Here is a 26,340-nt window from a genome sequence, read left to right as displayed (position 1 = left end):
CAGAGCCAGGATTAGACCCCAGATGTCCTGAGTCTCAGGCCAGCACAGGGAAGACACTTAGATCTGGGAACACTTGAGATCGACTCACTAAAGCGTTCAAATGTCTTTAGAAAATGAGTGCTTAGCAAATCTTCCCCAGGCTGAACATTTGCTATTCTTTATGCGTATGTGTGGGATGCTGGCAGGAACAGAGCCTGTAGACGGGATGGGCTGCCCACGCAGAAGCCGAATGCCCCTCTGGTTGCTTGTAACTTTAAAAGAGGGCAGGCCTGGCTCCAACTGGCTCCAATTTCATCAAATCAGCAAGGCGCCCCAGGAAGGAAAAAGGGACCACTTCAGAAACATCTGCAGGGAGCCACTCTGGATGGCTATTCAGTTACCATGGAAACCTCCCCTTGGAAACTGCTTCAATTTCAGGAAAATAGCTACAAACAAGAATAAGCATAAATGAAAAATGGTACACTGTTACTTCAAAATTGTACTTGTTACTGGATTTTGTTGGGTTTTCAGGGCTGAGCCTGCAGGCTCGTATCCGTGAACACAGTGGAAGGCAGACATCTCTGCCTGGCTGCAGGCCTAATGTTATAGCCCACACCCTCCCTCCCACTGCCCTAATCAAGTTTCTGGATGTGACCTCTGGCGAGGCATTTATCCGAGAAGCTGATGTCTAAATTGAGGGAGGAAGGAGGAAGCCTCCTGCAGAAAGCAAACATTTGTTGAGTTGACTGGAAGGCAATGCAGCCATGTGGGAGGGAACACAGACAAGGGCGTATGGTGACTGCACGAGCTTTCTTCATCCGAGGCTGAACATTCACACAGACCTAAGTTAGAAATCTACAGAAATCAGGCAGCGGGAATAATAGCTGAGCTGGGAATTCCTGTTCTATTTCCTTTTCAAGGACTGTCAGGTTGGAAAGGACCTTATGAAGATGGCCTGGTCTGGCTCCTCCCCATGTGACGCTGCATTCTCTTGGCAACACTCTCACCAGATGATTACTGAGTATGTGCCTAGACTATGCTAAGAGTTATAATGTTTTCCCTGACATGGCTGAAATCTAACTCCCTGCCTGTAGCTTCTACTCACAGACAAATCAGCCCCCTTTTGGCAATGCCAACCCTTCAGCCATCTGGAGCCATGCTCCTGATGCCTCTGTGCTCTCTCTGTGCCAGACGTCAGGGATACCCTAATGGCTGTTCCCCTCAACGTGCTCTCACATGGAGATATCTAAGGTGGAACCCAGACCCTAAGAGGGAAAGATTGTTGCTAACTGTGGGCTCCTAGATTATCCTTCAAAAATCACTTGTACAGATGCAGGCTTGCAAGCTTCCAGATCACTACATTTATCTGGACACCTGTTCTCTGGAAGCAGCAAAGGAAAGCAGGGAAAAAATGATAATCTATAGGGTCTGGAATATCACCTGTCAGAGCTGGTGCTCAATAAATGTTGCCTGGACCAGAGGATACCCACCAAACAGACGATTAAAACTAAGGGTCAGAGAAGGTGGCTGACTTACTCATGATCACCAGGTAGAGGACAAGAGTATCAGCATCCTGCTCCCCAGCCTCTTTGCTTCCCACAGGGAGGCCACTGTGCCCTGGACACCCAAGTCCTGAGCCTATGAACGAGGACCAGGGACTACTGGATCCTCTTAGCACCCCACGGACCATTCTCAACGTGTGCTTGAGTCAGGTCTGACATGACAACCCACCCCAGAAAACCCCCTGAATCCCACCAAAGATATGTGGAACTCCTTGGAAATGGAGAAGGCAGGGAGGGTCTGGGGACTCCCAGAAAGAAAAGCATTTTGGTAACCGCCCTAGATTCTGGATTAGCCTTCGGGGCAAGGGTCTGATGAGTAACAATGACAGCCTTTTGGGGCTAGATCCCTTTGTAGAAACTTACAGCAAAAGGAAGTCACAAAGAGTATCAACCAAACCTTCTAGATTTTGTCATCAACACAGACCCTGATTGAAGGGAAATGGCCTGTGTCTACCAGAGAAGGCTAGGTATCCCAAGAACTGTCTCTTCCAACACAGCAGGAGGGAAGTCCCCTCCCCCAGACACCAGGGAACAGCAGTAGCAAGGCACAGGCAGGCAGTGGAGTATGGGGACAAGGAGGGACAAAGGGGGATAAGGGCCCTGAGGCTGTGGGAGGAGGTGGCGGGAGTGTGGATGGAGGGGGGCGGGGTCTGACTCACCAGGCTGTGCATGATGCGCACGCCATCTGGGTTCACTGTGAGCGCCTCCTTGTACAGCTGCTTGGCCTCCTCCAGGCTGCCCTTCACCTCGGCCAGCCGGCCCCGCATATATAGTACTGAGTGAGAAGTGGGGAAGAGGCCTGCTGCCTCCTGGATGCAGAAACCTGCTTCCTTGAGGTGCTTCTGCTCCATGAACAGCTCAGCTGCAAAACCAGAAGGGCAGTGGGAGGTGTGAGTTGTGGGGAGTCAGAGGCATCCTGACCCCCTCCCTGCATCCTCAGAGCTGGGGAACCGGTCTTAGGTGACGAACACTATCCCACCGAGTCACAGCATGGGGCACACTGACTATGGGATGTAGTGGGAACAGCACCTTGCTAAGTGCCAGTCAATGGCACCAAGATCATCCCAGTTAATGCTCACAAAAATCCTGTAGAACAAGCTTTTTTTTTTTTTTTTTTGAGACAGGGTCTCCTTTGTCAACCAGGCTGGAGTGCACCGATGTGACCATGGCTCACTGCAGCCTTTTCTAAAAAAAAGTTAATTTATTTATTTAGAGACAGAGTCTCCCTCTGTTGTCCAGGCTGCAGTGCAGTGGCACGATCTCAGCTCACTGTAACCTCTGCCCCGCTGGGTTCAAGTGATTTTCCTGTCTTAGCCTCCCGAGTAGCTGGGATTACAGGCATGCACCACCATGCCTGGCTAATTTTTGTATTTTTGGTAGAGGGGCTCAGGCTGGTCTCAAACTCCTGGCCTCAAGTGATCTGCCCACCTTAGCCTCCCAAAGTGCTAGGATTACAAGCATGAGCCACTATGCTCGGCCTCACTGCAGCCTTGACCTCTTGGGCTCAAGCAATCCTCCCACCTCAGTCTCCTGAGTAGCTGGGACTACAGACATGTGCCAACATGCCCAGATAATTTTTGTATTTTTTGTAGAGATGGGCTTTTGCCATGTTGCCCAGGCTGGTCTTGAACTCCTGGGCTCAAGAGATCCTCCCATTTCAGCCTCTCAAAGTGCTGAGATAATAGGCATGAGAAACCACACCCTGCACAAGTACTTTTATTACCCCACTTTAGAGGGGCAAAAACTGGGCACAAAGGGGTCAAGGCATTGGACTAAGGCCACAGTGGGAGTAAGTGGTGAAGCCAGGGTTTGCATTGGGCCGTTTGACTTCAGAACCTGGCGAGGGGACATGGCGTCCCCTGAGCTAAAAGCTTGCTCAGGTGACTGCAGCCTCTTTTTCAGTGTTCCTTCACTTCCTTTGTTCATTGCATGTCCAGGGAAAAGGGGATGGAAGCAGACCAGGGAGCTCTCTTTGGGTCCCTTGGTCTCCCAGGCAGGGGCTGACTGAAGGTGGGTATGTGCTCAGAGCCAGGGAGAACCAAATGACCCTGCCAAAGATAGGGTGGGAGGATGAGGGAGAAGAGGCTCAGGGGCAAAGGAGGGCACAAACCAAGCATTGTTGGTAACAGCTACAGAAACCTCCCCTGCGCTGATGGACAGCTGATGGGCCAAGCCCGGGTTTGGGAAACATTTTCTCATTAATCCTGACAGCAAGTCTTGGAAGGAGGCATAATCCTCACTTAAAAAATGCAGGTGGCCGGGCGCCATGGCTCACGCCTGTAGTCCCACCACTTTGGGAGGCCAAGGCGGGTAGATCACGAGGTCAGGAGTTCAAGACCAGCCTGGCCAGGATGGTGAAACCCTGTATCTACTAAAAATACAAAAAAAATTAGCTGGGCATGGTGGCGGGTGCCTGTGATCCCAGTACCCGGGAGGCTGAGGCAGAGAGTTGATTGAATCTGGGAGGTGGAGGTTGTGGTGAACTGAGATAGTGCCACTGTGCTCCAGCCTGGGTGACAAAGCCAGACTCCATCTCAAAAAAAAAAAAAAAAAAAAAAAAAAGCAGGCTTAGGAGGTGAGGACCCTGCCCCATTCCCTCACTGAGAAAGGGCAAAGCCAGGGCTGGACTCCCCAGCAGTTCCGTGGCCTCCCTCCAAAGCAGACACACACCCCTTTGGGCCAGCAGGCAGGAGAGGATCTGTCCTGGAACCAGAGGAGTAGGGAATGGGGCACTTTCTCCAATCCAGGCCAGCCCACACACACACACATTTGAGACCCACGGGCACACCCCACACTAAGGCACTTTAGGAGACGCGGCTCTTCAGCCTCACTGGGCACTCAGCCTTTGTCCAAAGCAGCCCCCAGGCTTGGCAGCCCACTCCTGGGGCCTAGCCTATGCTGAAGGCACAGAAGGATCAAGATACAGACGGGGAACGCAGAAGGGCCAGCAGAGTCTGACTTGTGGTTTTGCCAAGAACTCTGCCTAGCAAAAGCTGACAGCTGAGGTTACCCTAGTTCAGATTATGTCTGGGGTGGAGAGAGAACAGATATGCCCAAGGGAATCTCCCAGAAAGAGGTGGAGAAACCAGGCCCAGACATTCTCTCTTCCTGTCCCAATAGGCAGCAGGAGAGGCCTAACTAAGGCCTTGACTGCAACACAGGCACTGGGGTACATAGCACGAGCACTGCCTAAGGTTCATTGTGCAACCCGAGTAGCCTGCCATATCCTAAAATACAACGCTTTCTGAGTGAGAAGACTCTTTTTCTCTAGTGGAGGTGATAACTTGGGAGGATCAGAGAATTAAACACAGAGAAGCCAGGCTTTCCGGATATGGGAGAGAAATGCGGGCCCTAGCCCCTGGGGACAGCCTGAAATAGAGATTCCCAAGGCAGAGAGCACAGGAAATGGGGGCTTTGAACCCAGGGGCAGATGGCTGGTGGGGGGAGGGGTCAGAGATTTGGTTATCTCAGCCTCAGCTCTCCCTCTCTGCTTTGCTGTTGAGCTGCTGCTTGGGCGTCTGAACAGAGTGCTTAACATACAACTATTGAGTACTGACTACGTGCCTGGTCTCCCCATGAGGAGGAGAAAGAGTGGGGGCAGGGGTGGGAGCAGCTGAACCACTAAACCACTTGAGAGACCAGGGCAGTGGAATGACAAGTGCCACATCTGAGTGTTATGGGTACTCAAGAGGTGCCAGGTCGGTGCTGCTGGTGTGGTCAGGGAAGTCTTCCTGAGGGAGGTGGCATCGGAGCTGGAGCCTGAAGGCTGCAGAGGCCTTTGGACTAAGAGGACAAGGAAGGTGGGCTGGGCTCCACTGTGGCAGAATCCCCCAGGGTCACGAGAGAGGAGAAGCAGAAGGAAGTGTGTGGGTGTCACTTCTGCTGGGTGGCTGCTTCCTCCATCGCCAGAAGCTCAGTTTAGCTGAGGGCCCAGGGGTCAAGCTCCCCACTCCCCTGGACCACTTGGCCCTGGCACAGCTCATTAAGCTGTTTACAACTTGCTGCCCTGTCTCCAGAGGCTGCCCCTGGTCCCTCCCTTGGGGACCCCTCATAGTGCATTCACATCAAGAGATTTTAACTAAAGGGCACCCCACCCAATCCCAATCCGTCTTGCCTCGGGGCCCTGGGTATTCCAGAGGCCTGGGCCTTGCTGGGCTGGCCACACACCAGAGAACACGTCCTGAGGAACCGTAGGGCTGTTCCACTGACGGGCTCCATCCCCAGTTAGACAGGAAACCAGAAGACACAGACCAGAGCCCAGGGAAGCCTCTGGTGGGCTTCTGGAGGCCTGGCAGACAGTGCCCAGCAGGGCCAGCCTCCAGGGTAGGCCTCTGACCTGCAGACAGGCCCACAGGTCTGGGGTGACAGTGCACCACCCCTTGCTAGTCTCAGTATTCCTGAGCAGATGCCTTCGGCTCCTGCTCGACGCTTTGCCAGCCATGGTCAGACGGCTGCAGGAGCCCTGGGGCACCGCATCCACCCACGGCCCTGATCCTTCCCAGCCCGGCCCTGGCTGCCAGGTCCCAGTGGTGCCCACACCCATTCCAGCATCCTCTGGCCAGGGCACCACATTTTCCTTGAATTTTCATTGTCGAGGTCATCAGCCCAGCACACAGGACCTTGCTGCACCCTTAGCGTCAAGGGGCCCCTCCATTCCTTCACTCTCTCTTCCCCTTTCTGATTTTCTCTCTGCTCTCATCATCCTCCTGCCTACCCGCTGACCTCTTCTCTTGCTTGTCTGTCTCCGGTTTTCTTCCTCTTCCCTACATCTCTCTCCACCCCTCTCCCCTCTGTGCTTTCTCTCGGCAGGCTACAAATGGAAAACATCTGTTCCCTGGAGCTTTGCAAGAGGCCCTTTTATTATTATTATTATTTTTTGAGGCATCCTGGTCTAACCCTGCACTCAGAGCTGATTCCAGTCTTCCTAGCAAAGCCGAGGCTCTCCCACCCCAGGCAGGGGGATGGGCCCACTTTCCATGGGCTATTTCCATACCCTCTTTGGAGGGATGGCCTTGCCCGCAGGCTGGCCCTGTGCTGATGAGCAGGGTACAGAGAGCCTGGGCCCACTCCTAAGACCTCTTAGGGCCTCCCCAGGTGAGTGTGCTTCCTACAGAGACCCTCCCCCTGACTTCAGAGAGGTGAGCCACAGGGCAGTAGAAAAATAGATTAGGCCCCCCAAAGAAATTCACCGTGGCTAGCCTTGATCCTCAGTGGGGGCCATTTTGGTGACCCAAAGGAAATAAGCATCAGTCGCTCAGAGCATATGAATGTCCAGGAAAAGGAAGGTGGGGAGAGGGCAAGGGAGGAAGGAGAGTGAAGACCAAGGGGGCTAGAATGGAGAACGCCCAGGCCAACACAGAGAATCCAAAGGTCTGCAGGGAGTTCTCAGGTTGGTCTGAGATCCTCCATCCCTGGGACCCAGAGGGCACAAGGCAGTCAGGGGCTGCATGGGCCTGTTCTGAGTAGCCTCGCTGACTCGGGAAGCTGGGAGGAGTGAAGAAAAAGCTGGAGCTAGGGAAGAGGAGGATGTGGGAAGAAGGCACTGAATGAAGACAGGAGGGGGCAGGAAGGATGACAAAGAGTAGAGGAGCATGCAGGACCAAGGACGAGCACCAGCTTCTCCCTGGACTATGGCTTCATCATAAACACTTGCTTCAGCCACAGCACTGGCCACCCCACCCCAGCCCCCCAACTCTGCCCAGGAGACACCTGGGGTGGCCTCCAACTGCAGGCCAGGACACCAGCACCAGACCACAGGAGTCTGGCATCGGGGAGCTGAGACTCAGGCCAGCTTCCCCTAAACCTAGAGAAAGCCCAGAGCTGCCCATGAGCCCCTGGACCTCCAGGACAGGGGAACGCTCCCTACATGCGTCTCCCACTCTGGTGCACTGTGAGCTCCCAGAGCCATGACCTGAGATCATGGGGGGTCATGGGGGATGAAGGGGTGGTTCTTGCTTTTAGGGAAAGCACCTCTCCCAACACTCAGATCTTGGAGCGTCTATGGGACTCTGTGCCTCTCTCACTTTCACAAAGACCCGCTGCCCAAGAGGTACTGCCCTGCAGCCCGTCTCTCAAGTGGGTACCATTCATCAGCTTCTCATACTGGACTGGAACTGGAAGGAGGCTTGAAGAAGGGAGGGGAGGAGGGCAAGAGATGAGAGAGGAAGGCTACGACAGTCCCTTTGAATTCAACTAAAGAGTGAATTCATGATGGAACTTACTGCCAAACAGATTGGGATGCAATTTATCTTGAACCAAACCAGGGGGATTAGCTCCTTCCAAAATGATCAAGACATCTTTTTCCCTTCCTGCAAATTTGCTGCAGCTGGTGGAGTCATTAGGCAGGGTGGGAGGGGGTGGGGATGCTGATCATATTCTTAGCCTGGGTCAGGTTGGGGAGGCGGTTTAGGGAGATCATTGCCCTGGTGATCTGGTCCTGGCAGCCCTCCATTCAACAGGTGCTTGGTAGATGCTTGCTAGTGATGATGGCAGCCAGGGGAGGGGAGAGGGCTCAGGGGGTGCAAATTACCCTGGAATTCTCTCATGCTCAGAATGAAAGAGCCAGGACACCTTCTCATGTTCATTTCTTGGCTGTGGCGGCTATGCACCAGTCACCAGTCTACTCTCCCCTTCTTCTAGCAGGATAGATCCCACCCCCCGCTTTTTTTTGAGACAGGGTCTCACTCCCATTGCCCAGGCTGGCATGCAGTGGCACAGTCTCAGTTCACTGCAGCCTCAACTTCCCAGGCTCACGTGATCCTCCCATCTCAGCCTCCAGAGTAGCTGGGACTACAGGCATGCACCACCATGCCCAGATAATTTTTTTTGTATTTTCAGTAGAGATGGGGTTTTACCATGTTGCCTGGGTTGGTCTTGAACTTCTGGGCTCAAGCCATCTGCCTGCCTCGGCCTCCCAAAGTGCTTGGATTACAGGCATGAGCCACTGTGCCCAGCCTGATGCCCTGACTTTTAATGGGACACCTGGAATAATGACATCTGCCAGAGCCCTCTGCAGTTAGAGGCAGTCAAATAACTAAGTTCTGGCCAATGGATCATGAGGGGAGGTGATGTGTGCCAATTCCAGGACATGTCCTTATAGGGAAGGGGGTGCCTTTCTTCCTTGTTAATCGTTTGCCTTGGAATGTGAATGTGGCAGAGAGCCATCCTGGACCACACGGACGACAGTGATACCCTAGGGACAGAAAAGTCGCTGTCCCAGTCAAGGCTGTCATCTCTAAACTGTTACATGAGAAAGAAATAAGCATCCACCTTGTGCAAGACACTGCTATTTTGGATCTGTTCTTACATGCACCCACACTGGTCTCCTAATACTACACTGCCTGACCCTGACGCGGCGCCACTTTCAAAGCATTCAGATGCTGTTCTCGGAGTTCTCTCCTGTGGAGTGAATACCTAAGATAACGACCAGAGAAGAAAGGCTCATATGCGAATGACTGAAGAGCGTGTGTTTCTACTGACATTCCCAAGTCTAATTACGGGCTTCAGGAGGGCCTTTAACCTTACTTGGAGTTACCAGAACATGCTAGTATCCCTAGTATACAGCAATACAGTCTGAAAACTGCAAGCAAGCTTGTGATGATGGTAGTAAACAAACAAGACAAATCAGGCCAGGCGCGGTGGCCCATGCCTGTAATCCCAGCACTTTGGGAGGCCAAGGTGGGTGGATCACTTGAGGTGAGGAGTTCCAAACCAGCGTGGCCAACATGGTGAAACCCCGTCTCTACTAAAAATACACAAAAAATTAGCCAGGCACGGTGGCGCACACCTGTAGTCCCAGCACTCAGGAGGCTGAGGTGGGAGAATCACTTGAACCTGGGAGGTGGAGGTTGCAGTGAGCTGAGATTGTACCACTGCACTCCAGCCTGGGCCACAGAGTGAGACTCTGACTCAAAAAACCAACCAGCCGACCAACCAACCAACCAACCAGCCAGCCAGCCAACCAACCAACCAAACAAAAAAACACCAACCCCCACCCCCGCCAAAAAAAAAAAAAAAAAAAAAAAAACCAAGGCAAATAATTCAAACAAAAGGCCTGGGAGCTCCGGCACAGGAAACCCACAACTGCAGAATCTGATCACTGTGTTATGCTGCATTCCTTAAAGCTGGTGAAGCCCTCAGCATGGGTGCGAATCTGGGGGGGCTGGGGCTCCATGCAGCCCCTTGGAAGTTGGAAGTCATTATTTTAGTCTTAGAAGTCTTAGAAGATGTCATAGAAGTCTTAAAAGTCATTAGAAGTCTTAGAAGAAGACGGGAATCTTTGCTTAAGGCAAGGCCTTGTTTACTATTCCTCTGGATTTTTCAACATCCCTCTTCCTACTTAAGACCCAACAAGCTGACTGTGGAGCAAGTGCAGCCTCCGAGGGCACCCTGAGCTGCTAACTGGGCAGTTTCTGCATTGTTAAACTGCTCCCATGTCTAGCCTTCCTGTGAATCCTGTCCAGTGTTTTTTGCAGATTCAGAACCTACAGTGGGGAGAGTGGGGGTGTGCTGCATACTAATGTGTCCGTATGTGAGGAACATGCAGTGGGAAACCTTAGATTCTCAGCTAACAAGCACATTCTGACTCTGACTTACCAAATCCCCATGTCCCAGTAACAGATCATCATTTCGGTTTCTTCTCCAACTCCCCCTAGGGACAACAGCGCACCCCCATGATGGGGAAGGAGCAGAGAGGAGGGTAATCAGAGAAAATGTAAGAGGTGCTCCTGGGCCCAGAACTTCGCTTGGGCAGCTCTAGGCCAAGGGGGTGTTGGCCTGGGGTACTTTAGGGGTCCATTTAGCCTATCCTCCTCCTCTCTCTTCTGCTGCCATTTTATTTCATTCAGGTACTTGTCATCTTTGGCCTTGGTTCTCTCTCTTTCCACTCTGATCCACCTCTCACACCACTGTCAGGGTAAATTTTCTAAACTCTTGGCAGCGAGTCCCTCCCGGGCATTCATCAGCTGGTGTTAGGACACTCGCTGTCCATGGGGCCATGCTGCCTCTTCCTCCACCATGACTGCCATGCCATGGACAAGACACAAGCCAAACACCTTTTGCTGAGCGCTTGTAATGGCCACCCTCACTGTGTCACACATTGGCTCGTTTCAGATCAGGGCTAGCCAATTGTGGGCCGCCTTCAGAACCCAGGTCTGTGGGACTCTGGAGCCAGGCTTCCTGCAGCCTGCCTCCTCAACACTGGCTGGCCTTCAGACTGACTCCTGGTGGCAATGGTACCACTTAGTTACCAACAGGGACTGTCACCTGAATGGCAACCTCAAAGTTACCAGTCTTTCCTCCACCTTCAATGAATTCTAACCCCAGCCCTCTCTTTCTTGGGGCCTCCACACCTCCCCTCTCTGAGCTCTCTAGGGTTTGAAGCCCGTTTTTGAGACCGAGACAACTGTCCATCTATGTGGCCTCTCAGGACCTCCGATCCTCTCATGTTTGGGTTTGCTGCCAGGGAAGCTCTCCCAGGCAGGGAGGTAGACACCATCTCCACTGGGCAGAGAAGGAGACGCACTGCCAGAGGCGAGGACTCCATAACCCGTGTGGGCCTAGCAAGGAGTCCCCACCTCCCCACGCTCCCTTCTCCAGGACAGGGTTCCGAGAGCATGGGTAGCCTGCAGACAGGCTGTGTGTGTCACTGGGACTAGGGCACTCACCAGCCTGCAGCCAGATCTGTTCCAGCGTGGTCCATAGCTGCATGGGGCCCTGCTTCAGGACCGAAGAGGGCATAGTCAGCTCTGACATGGCCTCCTCCAGCCGGGAGGCTGCGATGGATGAAGCCCGCCGGGAGCCTGCAGAGCAAGAGGGCATGAGCTGAGCAGTGGTCAGAGGTCCACATGTTGCAGGCTCCAGGAGCAGTCATTGCCCAGCACCATGGGGAGACAGGGTACCCCGAAACAGGGTGGTGTGGCTGGGCAGCCAGAAAGCAGCTCACAGACCTACTAGGGAGGGTCCACTATGTCCTCTCACCCACAGCTGGGGAGGGGAGCTCTTTGGAGGACAATAAGGCAGAGATCTCACTAGGAATCTATTCCTAGGAAAACAATAATGTCGACAAAGATGCTCTTTACGTGAACACAACAGAAATGACCTCAGTGTCCAACAATAGGGACTGATTAAAAATAAGTGGGGGTATAATCATCCCAGACTCTGCGGTCATTAAAATAACAAAGTACAAACACAGATATCAATGTAGAAAGATGTTTGCACTACATAGTTAGGTGAAAACAAGCAAGTTACAAAAGAACAGGACCACATTTGTATAAAAAAGAAATATGGGCATGGAAAAAAGTCTGAAAGGTCATTTATTAAGGTCTAGGTGGTGAAATTCGGAGTGATTTTTCTTTTCTTCCGTTGGCTATTTTCACTCTGTTTTCACAAGTGCATATTCTCATTTGTTTGTAGAAAGGTCCCCATTCAAGGCTGTGCTGAGAAGGACCCTTGGATAGCAGCTCAAGTCAGAATACTGCCCTCTGGAAAACCTCTCCCAGTGGCAGTTCTGAGTGACATGGGCTCCGGTTCAGGATACATAAGCTGTTGACATTTATAATTCCCATGCAGGTGAAATGTGAGCACTTTCTCTCTCTCTGTCACAGAGGCAATAAAGGCTCCAATAAACTCAGGAGACCTCAGGGCAAACCACGGATGACTTCAGTTCATGAGACAAGTGTACGTGGAGTCCTAATAACTTTGTTCATGATTCTTCCCTCTTTTTTTTTTTTTTTTTTTTTGAGACAGAGTCTCGCTCTGTCGCCCAGGCTGGAGTGCAGTGGCCGGATCTCAGCTCACTGCAAGCTCCGCCTCCCGGGTCTACGCCATTCTCCTGCCTCAGCCTCCCGAGTAGCTGGGACTACAGGCGCCCGCCACCTCACCCGGCTAGTTTTTTGTATTTTTTTAGTAGAGACGGGGTTTCACCGTATTAGCCAGGCTGGTCTCGATCTCCTGACCTTGTGATCCGCCCGTCTCGGCCTCCCAAAGTGCTGGGATTACAGGCTTGAGCCACCGTGCCCGGCCGATTCTTCCCTCTTTAATTGCAAGGGAGCTACCATTCCCCCCTACCTTAACCATTCCCTCCTGGGAGACAGAAGCTCTGCATACAGCCATACACCCCTGAGATGTGCCTCTAAAGTCGGGTGCTAGGTTTGGCTTCTGAAATCAACTCTGTCACTTGACAACAAAGGTGCACCTTGGCTCATGTCCACAGAAGTGAAAAAAAAACGAGCAATTCCACTAGATACAACTCCGCTCACACTTTCTTTCCCATGACTCATTCTTGTGTTTTTAATGAAGGTGTTCTGCTTTAAGCAGGTCCTCAGTTGAAAAATGTAAGTCTGCAGTTCCTGAACTCATTCGAATTTCACAAGCCATGGGTTTCAGGAGGAGTTTTTCCAGCAAAGAGTCTGCTTTCAGCTTAGAATTGTAAAGAGCTCAGTTCATTCTTTTATATTTGACTTGATCTGCCGAGGACATTAGGTGGACTGTGGCCTCTGGCTTGAGCCTAAGGGGAAATGGTTTCTGTGCTCCACAGCCACCTTTCCAGCCAGGCTCCTCTTTTTTCACCCCCATGCAGGAGGCAGGGTTCCTCCCCTGCCCACCGCCTGCTGTGGGACCAGCAGCCAGCCCCTACCCAGAGCCAAGATCAGCCCTAGAAGTTGCCCAAGGGTAGCTCCTTAGCACCTGGGCAGCAGCTGGCAAGGAGCCAGTGGTGGGCTTGGCCCGGCCAGGAGGTGCCCCTCTCCATGTTGGTGCTCTCAAGCTGGGAGCGTGAGCTGTGGGTCCATGCACACAGCTGCCCAAGGAGTTCATTCTTACCAGAGTCTGCATCATGGGCATCAGGCAAAGTCAGGTGCATGCCACTCTGCTTCTTCATGGTGAGGCCCTCACCGAGGCTACCATCCTTTTCCAGGCCTCTAGAAGGCAAAAGAGGGCCAGGGTCCGGTAAGGTAGAGGGCTAGCGTCACAGGGACTGACAGGGAGAATGGGACAGCCTCACTCTAGGCAGGCTCTGGGGCTGTGGGTTCAGTCCCAAAGACAGAGCTGAAGTCACCAATATCACCAGAGAGGCAGAAGGGATCAACATAGGTAGCATGCCACACAGGCTGAGGCCTGGAAACTCTCCCACCCTCCCTACTGTCTTCTCTGAAGTGGGTAAGGTCAGAAGCTCCCCAGGCCAGGGGAAGCAACATCCAGCAGAGTGCCAGGCAGAGAGTGGGGACTGTGGACTGACTGCCAAGGAAAGCCTGGTCTTGACAGGGCACCAGAAGTGCTGCAACCCCCAAACTCCTGTGGAAAAAGGGCCCAGATGCCACCCCCTGCCTCAGGCTTCCATTCCTTGGGCTGCCAGGGTGTCCCCAGAGGAGCCAGCAGAGGCCCCTGGGGTGGCAGATTAAACAGTCATGGAGATCCCATCTTGTCCCCCAACCCCTGTCCCCAATTTCCCAGATCCCTGCTGCTATATTGCTGGCGGGGGGAGGGGTTCCTCTTTTCACAGAGTGGGGGCTGGGGGGAACCAGGAAATAGCCTCCAGCTTAAGCCTGCCGTGGCCATCCCAGGGCACAAGCAGTCCCAGCCAGCACATTCCCACTACCGAGGAAGCCCACAACCTTTGACCCTGTCAACTGGGGAAACTTAGAGAAGAGAAGCAGAAGGCACAGGAGAGGAGGAGGCAGGGCAAGAAGGTTTCTTTCCTTCAGAGAAGCACCAAGATGATGATCCCACAAAGAATACCAGGGGTGTCCTTGCCATCCTAACTCAGGCTCACATTGGCTTCAGCTTGGGCCTGGGAATTTTAGTGGGCATCAGAGGAAACCATCTATAAAACCACAATGGCTCTGGGCTGATTCCCTTCCTCTCCCACCTCTTCCCATTCCCAGGAGGCACAAAGTGTGGTGCAAAAAAGCCAGAGACAGGCCAGGCATGGTGGCTCATGCCTGTAATCCCAGGACTTTGGGAGGCTGAGGCAGGAGGATCACCTGAGGGCAACAGTTCAACAACAGCTTGAAAAACACAGTGTGACCCCATCTCTACAAAAAATGTTTAAATTAACCAGACATGGTGGTGAGTGCCTATAGTTCCAGCTATTTGGGAGGCTGAGGCAGGAGGATTGCTTAAGCCCAGGTGATAGAGGCTGCAGTGAGCTGTGATCATGCCACTGCACTCCAGCCTGGACAACAGGGCGAGACCCTGTCTCAGAAAAATAAAAACAATACAAAACAAAAAAAGCCAGAAACACTAGGTTGGAATCATGGGCCACCCTTCTCAGCTTTGTGACCCTTGGCAATGCTACTTGACCTTTCTAAGTCTTAGGTTTCTCATCTTGAAAATGATCATGAGAATGTCCATCACACAAGGTGGTCATAGGGAGTAAATGAGACAATGTGGGCAGATCTGGTGCAGGGCTGGCGTGAAGCAGGGCTGGGTGCAGCTTCCCATCCTACTCTTTCTCCCATCCCGTGAAGGGGCCTTTCCTAGGGCTCCAGAAAGAGTCCATCTCCAGGACTACGCTTGGTTCTAGGCCAACATACAGCATGGTCCCTACCTTGAGGAACCTTACAGCCCAGATGGGGAGAAGGGACAGTTCAAGTTGAACAATCAGCAAAAACCCACATGAGAGGGTTGAAAGAAACATTTTAGAGGCTGGGTGGTCGGTGGCTCCATGAAGGAGGGGTATCTGGACAGGGCCTGAGGGGCAATTAGAACATGAGACCAGCAGTGTGGGGCTGGCCCAAGCAAAGCAGTGGACGGTGTGGCTGATAGTGAAGGTCTGCTAGGCCAGACCTGCAAGCTGTGGTCTTAAACCTTGGCTACCCCAAACTAGATTTTACCCCCAGTGTAGGACAGGGCTATCTGGACCAGAAGCCTGGATCCAGTATCCTCCTGGCTTTCCCAGGAGATAGGGAGGATTCTTTTCTGAACTTGGGGCCACAGATCAGAAACCAGGGCTTGTAAAATCTAGTTTGGGGCAGCCAAGGAGAGGTACTTAGGGGCTTCCTGTTGTGACAAGCCTGCAGTTCTGCTGCTCCAATGGAGGCACAGGCCAGGTCTTCAATGCTGGGAGACAAGGCTGCAGCTCAGAGGGGTCCCACCACGACTGACCACTTGGAGGAAGAGACAAGCAGTCATCCAGATAAGGATGCAGGAACAGAGCAGCCAGCTCCAGGGCAACCCCCTTGCAGGAGGGGAGCTGGGTTGTGCACCTGCTTGTGTGGCCACAGCCAGTGAGCAGGAGAAAAAGGTCATCGGTATGCAGGTCCCTTTACCCAGAGTGTGGCCCTCGGCCTCATGCATCCAGTTGCCAGGTGGCTTCACATTCCCATTCTGAAAAGTCCTTCAACCCCAGAGTGTCCTTCTGGCAGCTTCCACCCACTGGTCCTGCTCTGCCCTGGTCTCCCAGGCCTGCAAAGTGAGGGCTGACTCTGCCCAAGGTGTTTTACTCCATCAGATTACCCTCCTCTGTAAATTTCACTGTTACAGACGTTCCTCTGGGGAGTCTGGAAGCCTTCTGGGCTCCCAGAGTCTCTGTGAAAACACAAATACACACTAGGCGGGTGTCCCCTGAGGCCTTGGGGAGATGACACAGCCAGCTATCTCAAAGAAGGACAAGAGGATCAGGAAGAGGCAGGGCCCCTGACCTGCAGGAGGCCCTCTTTCCCTTTGGGCCACATAGGCTAAGCCTAGGAGTCCCATTGGGTTTGAGCAAAGACTTTCTGCAGATTCAGCCTGGACATGACTGCCCTGCTCTGGCCCATGAAAGATCCAGATCCCAGGCCAGGGTCTCCAGCAGGAGACAGGAGGTATGAAGAGCGTGGGTGATTAGGGAAGAAGGGGTGGCCCTTCAGGACTCCACCTCCTCCTCCTCTTCTAGCCTCCAAATGGAATGAGGAAAGAAGTGACAGCCTCCATGGGCTGGAACTCAGGAGACCCAGGTTCAAGTCCCAGCACTACCACTTACCAGGCGAGTGATTCTGGTAAGCTATATATAAAGTCTCTGTGTCTGAGTTTCCTCACTGGGCTGGGAATAAAATCTGATAATGCATAAGCTGTAAGCAGCTGAGGTATAAGATAAAGGAACAAGCCCAGCACCCAGCTCCAGCGCTCAAGAATGATTTCTCTTCCTTCTTACCACTCCTCAACCTCAATGTCCTACCCAGGGTCTCTATGTACTTCATAGAGGACTGTCAGGAGGTTCAAATTGGACTACAGATGTGAAAAGCTCCGTGGGCAAGAAGTTCCATGCTTTCATTCAACAGCCTCCCTCTCCTCCCCATCTTGGCAGGCATGGTGGCCACCCAGCTGTGGATTGATGCCTTGGCAACCACCCTCTGGCAACCCAAGAGATAACGACGGCCACTCACCCCAGCTGGGAGAAGCTGTACAGGGTCTGCCACAGCCGCAGCATTTGTCTGCAGGTCACGAGGGCTTCCTCTGGGCCTTTCAGCGCCTGCTCCAGCTTCACCTTGGTGAACATCAGGCTGTGGGGAGGGAGCGGCCATCAGCACACCCCAGCGAGGGCCCACTTTCACTTGAGGATCCTGCCCCACCAGGACGGCCCCACATGCCCACCTCCCCAGCTTGCAGAAGGCAGAGTGTCATGAGGGCGGCAGCCTCTGCCAGGCCCCTGGACCACTTGCTTTCTCTCTGTGCCTCACTTTCTCCCATCTTGGCTGCCAAAGCATGAAGCACCCCATGAAGCATTGTCAGTGCCCACACTGCTGATGCCCCGTGTCCCCTGACCACGTGCCATCCTGCCCATCTCTGAAGCACTGCCCTGTGAGGTCTTGCTCTGTTTGCTCTTCCTACCCACATCCTCCACTAAGCAACGCCCTGTGCCTACTGAATGTGGGACCAGGCTTACACTCACATTCCCCACAGGGCCCAGCCTGGGACCTTGGATAAGAGACCCGTCCAGACAGTGACTTAGAATCCATGAGTGAAGGTAGAGCAAGGAACTGGCAAGGAGGTCCCCTAAGGACAGAGCTCCGCTTCCCACCTTGCCAGCCACAATAGTATAGGTGCCCAAGCAACACCTCCTAAGTGGAACTGCAAAGTTTGCTTCCTGACCCTGGAGATACACAAAGAAGGCGGTGTTATGCTTTATCAAAGGATTCTTTCTTGGATTTCCCAAAATAGCCAGCTCCCCTTACATAATCGATAGGATTAAAGTGACGTGAAATCCTTTTCAATCACCATTTAGGGACAGTTACTGTGCAATGAGAGCAAGCAACTTCAGAATTTCTTTCGACCTGAAAACCTGAAGTCCTCTGAGGTAAGACCAGTGTGGGGAGTGGCCCTTAGAATGGCTGAGAAGAAGAGCTGGTCCCACTTGGAGGCAGGACCCCAGGAGGGGTGGCTGGCTCCCTCCCTCTGCCCTGGACACAGCAGGCACAGCCAGAATGCTTCTCACAGGCCAGTCACGACACTTGCTCATCAAGAGCTGGGGTGGAGCCCTGGAGGCCCTGCTGTGACTGGTGTTGGCCCTTCAGATGCTGGGGAGGTCTGGGGGTTCTGGAGGGGTCCAGGCAGTGGTTATATAGCAAAAATTGGAAGTCCAGCCATATTTTCACCTTGGTACTGCCAGCAGTACCAACACACACCAGCTGCCTGGGCAGCCTGCGGAGAGTTTGAACCACTGAGGGCCAGACAGTAGCACCTCCTGCTTCTCACCAGTGGTTGAGTAGTGAGGCCCTTTCTTCTCAACACCGCTGAGGAGCAAGACCATGGGACTGTCAGGCCCTGCACTTGAACACTGCCCGGTGGTTCTACCAGCCCGCCCGAGGGTAGCACACAGGCCTGCTCCATCGGAGGGTCCCCACCCAGACTGCGAAGGCTGCAGGCGCCACCTGGCGAGGCCAGGCCTGGCCCTGGCAGCTGCTCCTCTGATCTCTCTCAGTTGGGCCTCTGCCCTGAGACCTGGGCTCCCAGCTTCATAAAGCCCTCTGATGTCCTTATTCTCTGCCTGTCTTTCCACACTTTGTCTCTTAGATTGCAACTTGGTAGAGAATGAAGAGGGTGGAATTTGCCCCAGGATCTTCAGAAGAGGGGATTTCTAGACAAGAATTTTTCTTCCTCACTGCATCCCCCAAATGCCTTTCCTGACCCTGCACACAGGTTGCCCCTCAGATACCACCTCTTCTCTTCATTTTCATCCATCCCAAGCCTGGCTTTAAATCCCACCTCTCTCAATTCTTAGGATGCCCTGCACCCGTCTTGGAACATAACTAAGGACCACCTGGCTTGCCTATCAGGTCCCAAGGGCAGAAACTGGGATCAACCTAGCATGGACTGCACAGACCCGAGTGCACAGTCAGCACAGGACACAGCCCTGAGTAGGAATGACCCCAGTGGGCAACTGCTGGGGACAACTGGTCCTGCCACTGTACTCTCCTTCCCCAGGTTTGCAAAGGATCCAACACTCCACAAGTACCAGGGGCCTCTGCTTTCAGGAATATGGAGAAGAAAACACAATGGCTGCCTTCGAGACAATTAGAGCACTATAAATGACACATTGACCAGAGAATCAAGGGCTGTATTTTTGGATCAGACTCAGTGCAGGGGAAGAAACAGGAAAGGGATCTTACTGGAGCTGGTGTTTGGTGAAAAGCAGGGTGGAGTGGGATTTGGCTGGGAGCTGGGGAGAGAGAAGAGGCTGGGGTGTGGAAGGTGGGGCAGCTGGTTGGAGCAGTAGGTGTCAGTGAGGTGGGAAAGCCCCTCCCTCAGACAGCCAAGTCCCCTGGGCTGGGCTGATTCCTGGGGACAGCTCCCTGGGCAGGCCAGCCCTGCTGCATTCCCCGGGCCCTCTGCAGGCATTGCCTCTTCAGCACGCTTCTCTCTGCCAGAGCTCCCTTCTCACTTTCTTCATCTTTGAGGGCCGGAATGGGTCTAGGGCAGACGCGACCACACCATGTGCCTGGCAAAGAAGTGGCTGAAAACTGAGCTGGCATCACAGTAAGTTCTACCAAAGGCAGGCTGTACCTTCGCAGCTGCTGACATTCCATTAGCATGAGTGGCCCAGAGCGGATTTTCTCAACCCAACCGCATCCTTTCTGGGCTGGGGCAAGTGCTCCACCAGTCACTCTGGTCTGATCTTTCACTCCAGGATCCTGGGAGGATCCAGATTTGTTCCTGAGATTTCCTCGGGCTGGCAGGTGAGCGCTGCCAGAGGGATTTTCCTCCGCAAAGAGCCCTGCCCCGTGGTCCTCGCCTTCTGTGCCTCTGTGTGGCCTTCACAGCCTTCCTGCTCTGGCTCTACCCTCCCTTCCTGCCATCCTCCCCATGACCTTGGGTGCTGGTACACTGATCACATGGGTATTAGCAGCTCCCTGAGCCTCGGAATAGGCTCCCGGACTCGTCGTGCTGTGCTTGTGCTGTAGCCTCTACTGAGATCACCCTTCCCCCTCTGATACCCAGCCAGCTCCTAACCAGATGTCACCCTCTGGCTTTCTGTGTCCCCATGGGGGCTGTGCACACCCCCATCCTGATGTCAGGATGTGGTTATCTGCGCCTCTGCTGGCTTGCCTCTAGTTCACTGCAGAACTTTCTCCCACTCCCAACAGGGATCAGCAAACAACTCCACACCCTCAGAAGAAGCGACTCAGCTGCTCTTCTAAGGAGCACAGGCCCCTCTCCATCCTGTCCACTGCAACAGGTAGCTGCTGCCCACTCACCCACCTATCAATGCCTAGCCCATGTCTTCAGGAAGCAGGAAGCCTGGCGGAGCCCTGGCATGCCGTCAGGGCTGGTGGGTGACATTCTGGGGGCCCTCACAGCCAGGAGGAATCGAAGCTGTGGCCACAGCCTCATCAGAACGCTGTGACTCCTGCGCGAAGCTGAGGGGAGGCTGCTGGCAGTTGGGGCTGGGGATAGAGTAGGCAAGCCTGGGCTCCCCTTCCCCTTGCTTATCTGTCTTATAAACCAACTGAGCTTAAAACACCACTTAAATAAAGGATTCTGAGACTAAAAAAACTATTTCAATCCCACGGCTCCAGCCCTCCTCCAAGATGTCCCTATGTAATCACGCTGTCCTTCTCTGAATGTCTGGCACTGTGTTCCATTAGCACTTAATTACATTATACATATATATATACTTGGGGCTCAGGACACACCACCCTAAAATATGACTATTTGAGACCAGAATATGCCACCCCAAAATATACTTCGGCATATTTTGAGTTAGTTATTCCAAGAAACTGCAGACACAGAAGTAGCTCTGAAAAGCTGCCCTTTTATAAAACAAATTTCTTTTTTTTTTTTTTTTTTAAAGAGACAGGGTCTGGCTCTGCTGCCCAGGCAGAGTGTAGTGACGTGATCATAGCACATTGCAGCCTCGATCTCCTGGGCTCAAACAATCTTCCTGCCTCAGCCTCCTGAGTAGTTAGGACTAACAGGCATGGGCCACCACACCCAGCTAATTTTTTAATTTTTTGTGAGACAGGGTCTCACTATGTTGCCTAGGCTGGTCTCAAACTCCTGGGCTCAAATGTTTCTCCTGTCTCAACCTCCCAAAGCACTGGGATTACAGGCATGAGCCACACTGCCTGGCCTAGAAACTTCCATCTCTCAGGGAAATCGACATAGTAAAAGTATCTATAAAGAAGAGGGCTGCTCCTGACAACTTCTATCACCTGAGAGATTTTTATCTGCATAACAAGAGAACCTTTATTCATCATCTCCTCTCTGTCACCCTCCTATAACTTGTCTCTGCCACCCATGGGAACCCCAACCCCCTTTTCCTTTCTGTAGCTCCAGATGCTATTAAGCTTCACTCATCTGGTCTTTCTTTGAATCTCATATTCAGTGGGACTTCCGTGCATATGTATATAATTAAATACATTTTTTCTCCCATTAATCTGTCATGTCAATTTAATTCATAGCCCAGTCAAAGCCCTCCTCCCTAGAAGGGTGGAGGGAAACCATTTTCCATTCCCCTACTATGTATATAATCTTTTTTTTGCCACCTAGGCTTAAGAGTTTAATAATAAACTCATATCAAGTTTTTTTTTTTTTTTTTTTTTTTTTGAGACGGAGTTTTGCTCTTGTTGCCCAGGCTGGAGTGCAATGGTGCAATCTTGGTTCACTGCAACCTCTGCCTCCCAGGTTCAAGCAATTCTCCTGCCTCAGCCTCCTGAGCAGCTGAGATTACAGGCATGTGCCACCAGGCCTGGCTAATTTTTTGTATTTTAGTAGAGACAGGGTTTCTGCATGTTGGTCAGGCTATTCTTGAACTCCCGACCTCAGGTGATCCACCCGCCTTGGCCTCCCAAAGTGCTGGGATTACAGGTGTGAGCCACTGCACCTGGCATTTCAAGCATTTTTAATGTCAGACATTCTAGAATCAGTGTGCAGCCAGCCTGGCCTATAGATGGTGAAACCGCCGTTTATCTTGTCCTGTGCCTCATCGTGCGTCCCCAACTGCTCTGCAAGTGCCTGCAGGCAGGGCCCCGCTGCCCTTCCCCAGTGCCTGGCGCAGTGCTGAGCACACAGTATCTGCCTAGTCCTGGAGCCTGTTACTTGCTTCCCCATAGCTGCAGTGTGGGCCGGACTCCCACAGCTGACAAGCAGAGTGCTGGCCAATTCCATTCCAAACTGTCCAGAAGCAAAGTTTTCCTCCCTGTGAAAGCAGGACCTGGGGAGGAACAGTGGGCTCCAGATGTGGAAGCTTCTGGCTCCTCCTGACTGGGGTGGGGGTGGAGGGCCTCCATCCCAGGAGACAGTCACTGGGCAAGGCCAAAGAGTATCACTGAGGAGAGTCTCTGATCGAAATGCCTGAATACTGAAATCCAGCAGCTTTCAACATTTATGCCCTGCAATAAGAGCCATTCCAGAAGAGCAACGGTCACAGTACTGTCCTCAAGCCCCACACTGTGTCGTTACTCAAAGTGAATACACACTGGCCCAGGAATCAGAAACTCAAGCCAAAGTCCCAGCTCTGTGGTCACCCAGCTGGGCATGTCACAGGTCCCACACCTGTACAATAGGAGTAAAGTCACCTGTCCCACGAACTCCCACCAGGCTGAACTGTGATGACCTCTCAGTAGCAGCTGCATTCAGCTCTCCAGCACACAGGGAAGGGACTCCTGCTTTGAAGCTGCAGGCCGGCCAGATCCCAAGAAGCAAGTTTCCAGGCCAGGTGCCTCTGAAGGCTCCCAGAAAGCCCCAAGCTTCTTGGCCTGTTCAACTAGGCCCTTCACTCCTAGGACCTAAGACAGGCTTATGACAGGAAGAGGATGAAAGGAGATACATAAAGCTACAGGAACTGGGCTCTGGACAAAGCATCCTCGCTGTGACCCCTCTTGCAAGCATTTTCCTGTTTAAGCTGTAGAAGCCCATGTGAAGTAAACACTGAGGTCTTTTAAGGCCATACGCCCTTGCCATGCCATCGGCATTGAAGGATGATGTGAAAGTGAGTGTTCACTCTGGAAAAGGGGAAGGAGCGTGGGTCAGTGTAAACACTCCAAGTGCTTGGTCACACTGCTGGGGCTAGGGAAGGATGGCTGGGTCCTGAGATGTGACCCATTCCCGGTACTCTCTGCAGGCCCATCCAAGCCATGTGGCACACAGGCCCTGGTCGGGGTGGGGAGCCCAGTGCAGACATAAGCCCTCTCTTCTTTACGTGCTTACGCCCTCATCAGGATGCTGCCAGAGACTTTGGTAGACCACACTGGCCACCCCACACCCAGGCTCAGTGCTCCCTCACCCACCATCCTAACCGCTGGGACCTGCCGACTCCCATGTCATCTGCAAGCGTGATGCAGCATCCAGGGGCACAGAAAGGCACTCAGGTGACCTGACAGAGCCAGCCCCTGCTGAACCATGGGACATCTCAGCCCACGGGGTCTGTATGTCGAGGGCAGCCCTGATTCTGTGGAGGAAGACCGAGACCAGTGAGGCTGGTGTCTCTATTCCCCGTTAGAAAATGGCTGTGCCACAGGCCGCCAGCTTTGCCAATCTCCCCAATCGCTCCAGTGTGGGCTGATGATGGAGGTTCCCAGGAGAATGTTGGCATCTGCCTCCTCTTCCTCCTTTTCTTCCTAGCCGCGCCTCGCCTGCACTCCTAGGGCAGGATCACACTGCTAATTATTTGTTGGAAGGATTAAGACTTGGAGCTATTCCCATGTAAGGCAAAGACAAACAATTTCTTCCCACCGCTATAAAGAGATCTGAGGGTGAGACCCTTAGTATGGCTTTTCCAAAAACGAAAAAAAAAAAAAAATAGTTATCCTGTAAATACGGGATATTTTTGTGGTGTCTCTGGCTAAGCAAAGCATAGTCCTGGGGTCAGAGGTCATCTCCATCGCCTTACCTGGGGGCACCAATCCTCACCCTTCCTGTGGCCCTGGCTGCTCACCCCAGCACACCACTCTTGGTGGGAGGGGAAGTTGGCAGAGCAGAGCTGGCTGCAGGGAAACACACAGGCTGTGTGGGCAGCAAGCACGACGGGTCCACATTTTTACTTTCATGTTCCTGAAAGTAACTCCCTGTAGTTACTCAGCACCTGCAACGAACACTTGAACAGAGTAACCACCATGTACACGAGGGAGCCACTTCCCAGTTGAGACATGGCCTTTAGCATCAGATGACGTGGGTATACTTCCAGGCCCTGTTGCTTCCTAGAAGTGCCTTCACCTCTGATGGTACCTATTCATTTGCAAGGCAGGACAGTCATGGTACTGCCCAGGAGGGTTGCTGGGAGGAGTAAAGGAAAGAGAGCCTGTGCCTGGCGCATGTCACCCCTCAAGAGAGGTTAGCTGTCATTCTCAGTCATCTTTGCTGTTGTCAGACCTGTCTTCCTGCGAGATCCTTCCTTCATGTGGGCGGGGACTAGGTCTTTCTTATCTTTGTATCCTTGGTGCCTGCTCTCAACAAACTGTTGAAGAACGGAAGAGGAAAGTTGAGTCACAAGGGCTCACCAAGGACTGGAACACTGGGTGTTCCCAGGATCCAAGCAGCTCCAAGGAAGTAAAGCTGCAGGGTGTCCCTGAAACTCTCCATTCTTCTGGGTCCTACTGGTCCCATGTGTGCTCACTGGGCCCTGGGCAGCTCTTCCGGATCCCTCTGGCTCCTGGCCATTCTGGGAACCCTCTGTGTGTTGGGGGTGGGGGTAGAGGGGGTGGCGGGGTGGGCGGGAAGTGGCAGCAGGTGTGGTGAATGCATAGAAAGGGGTATTATCTCTTAAAAGGACAGTAATTAGTAATTGCAGCTGATGGCTGTGCTGAGCTGTTTTAATGAAGAGTTCTATTTTTATAGAAAACACATAATTGAGTGAAAAAGCAGGCTATTCTCTGAGTCAGGAGGCCATGCCTCTGGAAAGTCTAATTCCTTGGCCAGGAGGCCAGAGCCTGTATAGTAAATGGGCCCCAGCCCGGGGTTGCACCAAGTTGGACTCAGTGGTGACAAGCAGGGTCCAAGTCTGATGACCAAAGTGTCCCTCCTTGAAGCCATGTGACCTTGGGCAAGTCACAGATCCTCAGTTTCTTTCCTTCCTTTCTTCCTTTCTTTCTTCCTTCCTTCTTCCCCTTCCCCTTCCTTCCTTCCTTCCCTTTTATTTTTTTTTTTGAGATGGAGTCTCGCTCTGTTGCCCAAGCTGGAGTGCAGTGGCATGATCTCGGCTCACTGCAATCTCCGCCTCCTGGGTTCAAGCGATTCTCCTGCCTCAGCCTCCTGAGTAGCTGGGACAACAGGCATGCGCCACCACATCCCACTAATTGTTTTAAAGTTTATTTTTAGTAGAGACGGGGTTTCACTATGTTGGTCACGCTGGTCCAAACTCCTGATCTCAAATGATCCACCCGCCTTGGCATCCTAAAGTGCTGGGATTATAGGCATGAGCAACAGCGCCAAGCCTAGAGTTTCAGTTTCTTATCTGTAAAATGAGAATGACAGCATCTATTTACCCTGAGGACTGCTGCAGGACATCATGCACATAAAAGGCCCAGCAGGGGCTGGCACTTCAGAAAGTGTTCAATCCAAGTTTGCCCAAACTTTCATTCTCAGTCCCCCAGCCCCCATTACGTGCAGGTGCTTACTTAAGTCCTCTGTTTCCTTATCCATAAAATGGGAATCATGACAGTTTCTACCCCTCCTAGGGTGCTGAGCGGATTACAGAGCTAATGCAGCAAGGTGCTCACAGCAGTGCCCGGCAGGAACCAGCACTGGGTGCATCATTGTTATTGAAGCTCTTGGAGTTCAAGTATACCAGGGTGGTCCTGCCAATCAGCCGGCATGGGTTCTAGCCTCTGCTCCACTATTCATCAGCAACGTGATCTTGAGCTATCATCTAACTTTACATTAGTTTCTTCATCTTCAAAACAGGGGTGCTGTAAAGACCAAAAAACAAAGCAACCAAACCAAAACAACCAAACTGGGTGAGGGGTGTGACAGCACTCTGGCTGTGAGATCCCCAAATCCCCCACATGGTTCTCTTGCTTCCAAAAAACGAAACAGCTCCCACTGTCCAGCAGCTGGAGGGTCCACTGGAGTGTGTTTTGTGCTTAGTGGGGGTTTCCCTACCATGGGGGTTGCAGGCAGAGGAGAGGCCAGTCTCTGCCCCAAAGGTACTTCTAAACTCAGACAAGACATCCAACGCATTAGGAAACACAAGAAGAACAGAATCTAGTACTCAATTGAGGGGTTCAGCTTTGAAGTACAGGGGCTCCGGGGACAAAGTGGACCTGAGGGGGTCCTCTGAAGATGGGCAGGAAGGGCAGAAACAAAGGCCTGTAGTGGGAGAGAGGGGCCAGCCTGCCCCTCACCCCCATTCAGGTGTGATCACCCAGACCCTGGCCAGGATGCAGGG

At 52.7% G+C, this 26,340-nt stretch overlaps 1 protein-coding gene across 7 annotated transcripts in view; it reads right to left on the bottom strand.

The window, feature by feature from the left end:
- Positions 1 to 26,340, bottom strand: part of TTC7A (tetratricopeptide repeat domain 7A) — a 134,787-nt gene that overhangs the window by 12,390 nt on the left and 96,057 nt on the right. For 3 of the 7 annotated variants that reach the window (XM_003908604.5, XM_009184150.4, XM_021924806.2), the window contains 4 exons: positions 16,904 to 17,020; positions 13,362 to 13,459; positions 11,207 to 11,341; positions 2,201 to 2,403 (listed from right to left, as the gene is read on the bottom strand). In XM_003908604.5, the coding sequence (XP_003908653.1) occupies positions 2,201 to 2,403; positions 11,207 to 11,341; positions 13,362 to 13,459; positions 16,904 to 17,020 (553 nt within the window). Of the gene's footprint in view, positions 1 to 88; positions 426 to 2,200; positions 2,404 to 10,136; positions 10,192 to 11,206; positions 11,342 to 13,361; positions 13,460 to 16,903; positions 17,021 to 26,340 lie in introns of those variants that run through there. The other 4 variants (XM_009184149.3, XM_009184151.3, XM_021924805.2 and 1 more) reach the window with 4 other exon arrangements.

This window comes from Papio anubis, chromosome 14 (assembly GCF_008728515.1).
Source record: "Papio anubis isolate 15944 chromosome 14, Panubis1.0, whole genome shotgun sequence".
Taxonomy (NCBI): Eukaryota; Metazoa; Chordata; class Mammalia; order Primates; family Cercopithecidae; genus Papio; species Papio anubis.
Note: the sequence above shows the minus strand (reverse complement) of the source record. Positions and strands in the feature narration are given on the sequence as shown.